At 35.8% G+C, this 9341-nt stretch overlaps 1 protein-coding gene across 1 annotated transcript in view; it reads right to left on the reverse strand.

Annotated features, from left to right (window-relative positions):
- FBXL17 (F-box and leucine rich repeat protein 17) overlaps positions 1 to 9341 on the reverse strand; it is a gene marked incomplete at its 5' end in the record, with an annotated part of 495107 nt that overhangs the window by 311793 nt on the left and 173973 nt on the right. The window contains one exon of the mRNA XM_077757341.1: positions 4445 to 4575. Within this exon, the coding sequence (XP_077613467.1) occupies positions 4445 to 4575 (131 nt within the window). The remainder of the gene's footprint in view (positions 1 to 4444; positions 4576 to 9341) is intronic.

The raw sequence follows: 9341 nt of genomic DNA on the forward strand, positions 1-9341 counted from the left end.
TTTTTTTTTTTTTTTTCCCTTCATAGTTTATTGTCAAGTTGGTTTCCATATAACACCCAGTGCTCATTCCAACAAGTGCCTTCCTCCATGCCCATCACACCTTTCCCCTCTCCCCCACCACCATCAGCCCTCGTTTGTTCTCAGCATTCAAGAGTCTCTCATGGTTTGCCTCCCTCCCTTCTCTCTAACACTCCTGTATCCCTTGGGTAAATTCCTAGCAGTGCTGTTGCTGGGGTCATAGGGGAGTTCTGTTAATTTTTTGAGGAACCTCCACACTGTTTTCCAGAGTGGCTGCACCAGTTTACATTCCCACCAACAGTGCACAATTCTTATGTGAACTACTCCAACTTTTAAAGTGTTGGCAACTAGTTCAACTTTTTAAATATTGTCTAGGCCAAACAAAACAGCTTTATGGACTGGACTCAGCTGTAGCCCACCAGTTTGCAGCTTCAACTTATTTAAAAGTGTCATTTAAAGAGAAACTATCCATAGTTTCTATTCTAAACACTAGGACATATAAAGTGAAACGTTAACAGTATAAATGCTATTTTATATTTGAAAGAAATTGGTCACAAAAGTCCACGATTTGAAATTCTCCAAATTTTAGAATGTCCACTGATAGAACAGCTCCCTTTATATGAACGGAAGATTCATACAGCAAAATTAACTCCTTAAAGAGAGTGTCCTCAGTTACTAATGTTGAACAAATTTAATACATTCAATTTGTTTAACTGCAAATTCAAAACATAAATCACTAGGTAGGCAAGTTCAACTAGTTGGCAATATAACTTACTTGAACAACCAATCTGGTGTTGACTATGTTTCGTGACTTTAGCTGATAGAAGCTAGACAAATTTTCATTTTTCTTATACTGTTATACTAATTCATTAACAAGTATGGTCAACTGTTAATGAATGGATCATATATTGATAATAGGTATATAGATCATGTGACTGAACTTTTTTTCAAGACTAATGTTAAAAACTGAAAATGGGGAGATTAATTACCTCTTTGATAGCCAATTTAAAAATTTTAAATACTTTTCATAAAGATCTATTAAAGTCAATTAGATTTCATTTAATTCTTCTTGGCAAAAAGGGGAGAAAAGAGTTATTATAAGCCTATCACTAAAGATGCTCAGAACCATTCAGTTTTTTACATATCAGCTTGTTACATCCAAGGCATGCTGCTTTTAGACTCTGTGCCAAACATACAAAAAAGATGAAGACCAAATTGGATGTGAAATAACAAAAGATTTATATCCAATACAAATAAACATTTCAATAAACTTACAGTCAGAGAGAGTGGAGGAGATATAACAACCAGATGTTTAATTTAAGTCACTGATAGAAATAGTCAGTGTCCTCTTTTCATAAACTGCTTGGATTTTATTTGTATTCAAAAGCAATGGTAAATGTCAAATGACTACTAGACCATCCTTCTGAATACAAGAAAATATCATGCTGTTTAACTCTCTAAACACAAAAAGTCCTTTTAGAAAAACAAAGGTAAAGAACAGCATATCTTAGTCATACACATCAATTGAAGAACCAAAAAAATGCTAAAAGATACCAAGAGTGTAACAGTAAAGACCTTCAATTACTATATATTTAAAAATTTTGAACTTCGAAAGAAAGCTTATAGATAAGAATTTTTTAAGTTCAAGACAAATCTTATATGTAAAGATCTGAATATCAAAGATTATCTTCATGCATGGATTCCTTTCTTAAAGCTAGCAACATTAAACATAGATCCTTTTCAGATATACTATATATAAAACATCTAAAGTTTCTATCATACTTTTATTAGTAAAGAAAATAATGAGATTCCTTTCAAAAATTAAGAAATTTACATATAAGTGTCAGTTGTGTGTTAATCCCAATTATGAAATGGAAAATTGACTCATTAGCCACCATTTGCTTTTTCTTGTTTTGTCCTCACCCAGTTTTTAACGCAGCAATGATGAAAAAATACATCTGGTGGAAAAGCCAAAAAAAGGTCATCTCAATGGTCTAATTTAATATGAATAGTATGACCTTCCACTAAACAAAAGATTTGAAAGAAGTAAAAGAGAACACGTATAAAGTGCCTATCAATTACCTAGGTAATAAAGGTTACTTTCCTCCCTTCTCTCCTTACAAGGCTCGCTATTATCTATCTCATTCATTAAGTCTTATGTCACCTAAAGAGAGCAACCTTTGAGAGCACGAGGGACTCAGTGCCCTACAGTCTGAGACATAGTACCGAGTATTTAGTAGGGGGTTAATAAATGCTTCCTGATTTACTAGAGGATAATAATAATGAACAAATGTAAAACAGACGCTAATTGATAGGCTAAATGCATTAGTGCATTCCAGTGCCCTCTATATGAAAGGTTACTAACCCATCTCGGCTAAGTGCTGAAATTATAATTAAGTCTGACGAGAAGTCCTAGATTTATACCAATATAATTACAAATATTACTTAGCTTAGTGATAGAGTATGGCAAGAACAATGAGATGAGTAATTTAGATGATACTGCAAAGTGGGTTTTAATGTTTGAAACTTCTATTACAGTACACAGGATAAGTGCAAGTAGTGTAATTAAAACCTAAAAGAGTCTGATTTTTAAAACTCTACCGCTCAGCCTCATTAAAATGCATGTGTTCTCAATTAATCCAAACTTTTCCATTAAAAACATAAAAATACACTTTCATTCCTTGCAAATAAATCTCTACAGTACATATATTTAGGATCAAATACCAAATAACCATTACAGTTAAGTAGGGGAAAAATTACTGAAATAGCAAGAGCTTTGAAGAGATGGAGCCTAACAAAGAAAGGAAAGGCAAAGTGAGGGCTGCCCACATTCTCATTTGTAAATATCCAGTTAGAACTAAATAAGCATTTGAAGAGCTAGAAGATTAGAAATCCCTAAATATCTTTATTTAAATGATATAAACCTAAGCAAAATGTTCACTTAGAAGACAACCCTTCTAATCGCACTTGGACTGCTTCTTATTTACCTCTGTATTGTTTAATTATTGGTTCTTCTACATACGTCAGCTACACAGAAAACTGTTGTGGAATAAAAGGCAACCATTTTCATAATCATTTTGTTGGAGAAACAGTTTTTTTTCCTTTCAATTCATTGTATTACTAAGCAGTTTATCTCAATATTAAACTATGGCAAAACACCACAGGATAATGTTTCCTTACGCACTTTATCTTAGCAGATGTTATGGAAAACACTTAAAAGATTATTTTAAGTTGTCATGTAATTGACTGTAGAAGAATAAAGAAGAATTTTATTTAAAAATTTTAATCTATTTTCTGTAGATTTCAATATACTCTATATGGCAACTATTCCTCAAAAACTGTAAATACCTTTTATAAATGATGACCATGTGATGTGGATTAGAAAATTTTTCAAGAAAACTTTTACTAAGATTTTTCAAGTCAAAGGCTGTCACATAACTGTAAGGGTAATGCAGAGTAAGTTAAGAAACTATCACTAGAACTTATCATAATTGGGGGAAATGGAGTCCATGTAACTTTAATTTTAAGTACAAAAGGAAATTAAAACAGAGGGGGAAACTATTTTGATTTAAAGCATTATCTGACACAAACTTAATAAATCATTGCTTCTATTTATGCAAAAGTATTTAAATCTAAATAGGTACTAATTTTAGCTGAAATAGTACTTTCTATTTCAAAAGCAAAACATTTTTGGTGGCTTATTTAAAGAAACAAACACAAAATTTATCCCTCAAAATTACTTGGCCAGCATCCTGTCTCATGTCTCTATTTCAGAACCTACCTAAGTTAATAGCAGCAGAATAGTCCTATTCCACAGTTGATTTCATTGTAAAGAAGTCTACTTTCAAGGGTTCTTTTATCTTTGTCTATTTCATGGAATAGTTCAAAGAAAAATGGGTTTATCATTGCTTATAAGAAGAAAACTGCCCATTTTACACATTTTGACAACATACGTTAAACTGTCCATCACATGACTTGCATTTTTAAAACATCAACAGAGAACAAAATATCATCCTTGAGAAAGGACCTGAATGCATAATGTTTGATATGGTTTCTTAGAGTCATTCTCCTTGATAAGTGAACAATAAATCAACCACAAAAGTTGCAAAAATATTAAAGTAACAAACAATATATCCTGGATGGATAAAAAGAAAAATTCAACAGATAACAGCTGCTTTTGTTTTAACTATTTAGGCAAACATTTGAATAAAAGCATGTAAAGTCTTGTTGTAGATATAAGCAATGGAGGGATTAAAAATATACATCTAGAAGGTTTTCAAATCTTAAGCATACCTGTTTCAAAAGACATGACTACATTAAATTTTCCTTAAAACTGACATGCCTTGTTATAATGATAATTAGCGTTTGGTCAGCAGAACACATGTTTCCCTCTGGAAAATTGTTTTTGAGATGTTACAATGGTTACCTGTCATTTATGATCCAGTTCAGACAGAGATTGAGAGAGCTAAGATTTTTGCACCTCTTGACAATTTCCATCACGGTTTCATTATCCAGTTCAGTGATATGACGTAGGTCCAAGCTGGAAAGATTTCGTAGCTAATGAGATAAAAAAATGAAAGATGAGAAATGTAAATGCTACATTCATTCTCTCGATAGATAGATAGATAGATAGATAGGCAGATAGATAGATAGATATAGCTTATTACAAAGTAGAGTATAACTGTACAACACTGAAAATAGATAATAGTCTAATTAAATTAAACTCATTCATATAATATTTTACATAATAAATTAGAAATGAATGGAGAAATCTATGGTGAATATATAAATGCAATCAATACTAAAATCAAACAGATTTTATTGATGTTTCATAAAAATGAAAAATAGCAACCTAATAGGTGGGGAAGCTGTTAAACATGTTACATCAAGTAACTACAGCTCGGTAATATTATTATAACATTGTTCAATTTTAGATATTTATCTCTAGGATTATAACACCACGTTTGTATAGATGTTTTTACTTAAAAAATTTTTTTTTATAGTTTATTTTTATTTTTGAGACAAAGAGAGACAGAGCATGAGCAGGGGAGGGTCAGAGAAAGAGGGAAACACAGAATGTGAAGCAGGCTACAGGTTCTGAGCTAGCTGTCAGCACAGAGCCCGATGCAGGGCTCAAGCCCACAAACTGTGAGATCATGACCTGAGCCGAAGTCAGACACTCAAATGACTGAGCCACCCAGGCACCCCTAGATTTTTTTACTTTTTAAAAGATGAGATATAATTAAGTAGTTAATTCAGAGATACTCTGGTGATATTTTATCAATGTACTCCAAATAGAACTATTATGCGTGGTGTGTTTCACCATGTGGAAATCAATATAAAATGTTTACGAAGTAAGGATTTTTGGGGGTGCCTGGGTGGCTCAGTCTGTTGAGCATCTGACTTCGGCTCAGGTCATGATATCATGGTTGGTTTGTGAGTTTGAGCCCCAAACTCACATTGGGCTCTGTGATGACAGCTCAGGACCTGGAGCCTTCTTTGGATTCTGTGTCTCCCTCTCTCTCTGTCCCTTCCCTGCTCACATTCTATTTCTCTCTGCCTCTCAAAAAATGAATAAACATTAAAAAATTTTTTAAAAAAAGAAGTAAAGATTTTCTCCAGGTGTCACCTCCCTATTTCTCCATTTTCTCTCCCCCTTTCCTGAAGTTTCTTGTCTTCCCCTTGACATTTAGTCTCCAAAAAAAATTAACAATATCATTTATACAAAGATGGAAATCATCCTCTTCAACTAAGCTACAAATCAACTAAGGTATTTTTGATTAATAGTATGTAAAGAATTATTCTGGAGGCAAGTGGTAAACCAAGCAGCACCCCTCCCAAATATGTCTAAGCCCTAATATGTTACATATATGGCAAATGAGACTTTGTAGATGTGATTAAAGTCATGGATTCTGAGATGGATAATCTCTCCATCCATCTCCTGGATTAACAGGGTAGGCCCAATCTAATTACATGAGCTTTTATAAGCAGAGCACCTTTCCCAGCTAAAGTCAGAGAGATAGAATGGAAGATGATGCAGGAGACATTTGAATTGTAAAAGGGATTCAACCTGCCTTTATTGGCTTTGAACATGGAGAAAGAGGGCAAGGGCTAAGGATGTGGGCATCCTCTAGAAACTGGAACAGCCCTGAGCTGAAAGCCAGTAAGAAATGGGGACTTCAGTTCTATAACCTTATAGAACTGAATTCCATCAAAAACCTGGAGGAGCAAGAAAACATATTGTCCCCTCAAGCTGCTAGAAGGGAACACAACCCAGCCAACACCTTGATTTTAGCTTGGTGAGACCCGTGTTGTACTTCTGATTTACGCAACTATGGGATAGTACACTTGTGCTGTTTTAAGCTACTAAGTGTGTGGTAATTTCTTATGTCAGCAATGGAAAATGAGTATAGGGCATTTCTAGCACTGTGAGGGAGCTTTCCCAGAAATGGACAGTCTCCTGTATGCTTACCCTCAAATCCTTCTGTAGAGGGATCAGGCTAGTCCTGCAGGAAGCTGACCTGCAGGTATAACCCAACCCAAAGGCCTGAATCCCAGAGGATTCAGACAGCCAAGTTCCACCCAAGGGTCTGTTGAGCTTCAATCTCCAGACAAGGTTAAGACACTGGAATCTCCATTGTTGTCAGGCCAGAGGGAAAGAAATACTCTAAAACAGCACAATCCCAGAGAACTGTCTGATGATGGAGATGGTCTACATCACCACTGCCCAATATGGTAACCATGCTCACACATGGCTACTGAACACTTAAAATGTGACCAGTGTGAGGGAGGACCTGGATTTTTATCATATTTAACTTTGTTTAGTTTACATTTACTTTTTATATCTGTATGTGGCTAGTGGCTACAGTGCTAGACAGAGCAGCTCTAGAGAACTGAGCCCACGAGGCAGCATTCAAACCCTCTTTTCCACCTCAGCTCACAAAGAAAGTAGCGACACAGAGAGGGTTCACACAGAGCCACTACTCACTGCTCCCTGATACATGCTGCAGAACTGAGGGGAGAAACAGAGATAGCTAAGAGAGAGGAAATATGAAAATGTCCACAACAGTAAGTACATTCTTTCTAATTGAGACAGCAAGCTTCTGTATACTAAGGGCTGAATTCTGAAGATTCATAAAAAGATTTAGGAAAATGTCTCTATAATCAGCCTATAGGGTTAGATACTCAAAGAAGCTGCCAATCTAATGTGAGACTCAGGACAACACTCCAGAATGGAAGCAGGACCAGGAAAGAAGAAGTGAAGTAAATTCTGGGGAGCCTAGGTAGCTCAGTTGGCTAAGTGTCTGCCTCTTGATTTTAGCTCAGGTCACGATCTCACAGTTCACGGATTTGAACCCCACAATAGGCTCTGCACTGGCAGAGTGCAACCTGCTTAGAATTCTCTCTCCCTCTCTCTCTCTCTGCCCCTCACCCCACTCCCACTCTCTCTTTCTCTTGAAATAAATAAATAAACATTTATAAAAAAGAAAGAGAGAAAGAAAGAAAGAAGTGGGTTCTAACAAAGTTCCTACTCAAGTTACCATGGTCTCAGAGCTTTATCAACATCTGAATATGATTGGTACTTTGCAACCAAAGCACACAGGGAATGTATTCACTTTGTTAAAATAAAACAAGACTGCTCTGACCACTTCAGCAGCTCCAGACATCTGACCAGTCGGAATCAGGGCAGCCTCCCTCTTTCCCCTTCCCCAAGGTACTCCTCATTCCTCTTTTTGATGACTAGAATCAATATGAAGCCCAGGGCCCAGAAATGAGCTGCTCAGGCTCTAACATTCTGCCCCAAACATGATTCTCAATCCTTACCCTTTATCTCTTATCATAAATAAGGCAGGCTGGCATTAAATAAAACAGCAATGATCAAATATTTTGGAAGTATCTACAGGAACAAAAAATAAATACATAAAATACAAACTAAACAGCAAAATATGGTTTTGTAAGTGTTTAAAAATGTTTATTAATTTTTGAGAGGTGGGAAGGAGCAGAGAAAGGAGACAGGATCCCAAGTAGCCTCCATGCTGTCAGCACAGAGCCTGATATGCTGCTCAAATCATGACCTGAGTCTAAATAAAAAGTCAAACGCTCACTTGACTGAGCCATGTAGGCATCCCCAAAGTTTTTATAGTTTTTCTGATATCACTAAAATTCTAATAGAGAATCAAAGAGCTAATACATATGTTTTTTATTACGTTTTCTTCCTGACATATCTCTATGTGGTGGGCACAGAAACTGAAGTCATTCAGAGTAGCAGTTGGGCATGGAACAAAATGGAAGACTGAGTCAAGTGCCAACATCTTTCATGAAGGAGCTGGAGACACCAGGAGTATAGAAGATGGCAATAAAATGGGAGACAACAAACACCAAATGACACAGGATCAAAGTCTCATTGTTTTAGGTTCTAAATTGGTGTTAATTTGTTATGCAGCAATAGAAAATTAATACAGAATAGCTAAAGGGTTCTCTTAAGACAAGGGTAATATTCTTAACCCCTTTAAACCCCCAGGCCCACTGCCCTCCTTTAGTTGCAGATGTTCACAAATGTGAACAGATGTGCACAGAAGGAGATGATTGGCCCATTCAGCTTTCTCCTCTAGGTGTATCTTCAGTGGCCAAGAAAGTACTTCCCAGGAAAACAGGCAGCTCTGATGTGGCCACTCCTGCTAAGTCCACACTGTAGTGGGGGAAGGTCTTGCTCAAACCAATCCTCACTCATAGAAAGATGAGTTTATTGAAATTCCTTCATGAAAATGTTTGCACAGTTCCTGGTTTTTTACTCAATTTGTATTTTTTTAATGTTTTGTTTATTTTTTGAGAGAGTGCAAGCAAGGGAAGGAAGAAAGAAGGAAGTGCAGAGGATCCGAACTGTGCTCTGCAATGATACTGACACCAGTGAACCCAATATGGGAATCAATCTCATGAACCACGAGATCATGACCTGAGCTGAAGTCAGACACTCAAAGGACTGAGCCACCCAGGGACCCCTCAATTTGTATTTCGTAAACAGTCACATGTTTCCTACAAATATGTAAGGACCTGTCTTTTTACTTTCACAAGTCTTTTCTTTTTCACAAGAATTTATACTGGGACTAAAAAAACTAGCTGTTTCATTGGTCAATCTCTCTTGTTCTTGGTTAAGCAAAGATGAACTTGTACATATCAAGGATCAGTCACTGTTAAATTTGATACTCTTCTTATTAAAGCTCCTGTTAGTAGTAATGTATCCTATACTTGTATTTCCTATACAAAATCACCATTTTCTTAAACCACATTATTTTTATACTTAATTTTCTGTACTAAATTTTTAT

Source organism: Crocuta crocuta, unplaced genomic scaffold (genome assembly GCF_008692635.1).
Source record: "Crocuta crocuta isolate KB4526 unplaced genomic scaffold, BGI_CrCroc_1.0 scaffold131, whole genome shotgun sequence".
NCBI classification, from domain to species: Eukaryota; Metazoa; Chordata; class Mammalia; order Carnivora; family Hyaenidae; genus Crocuta; species Crocuta crocuta.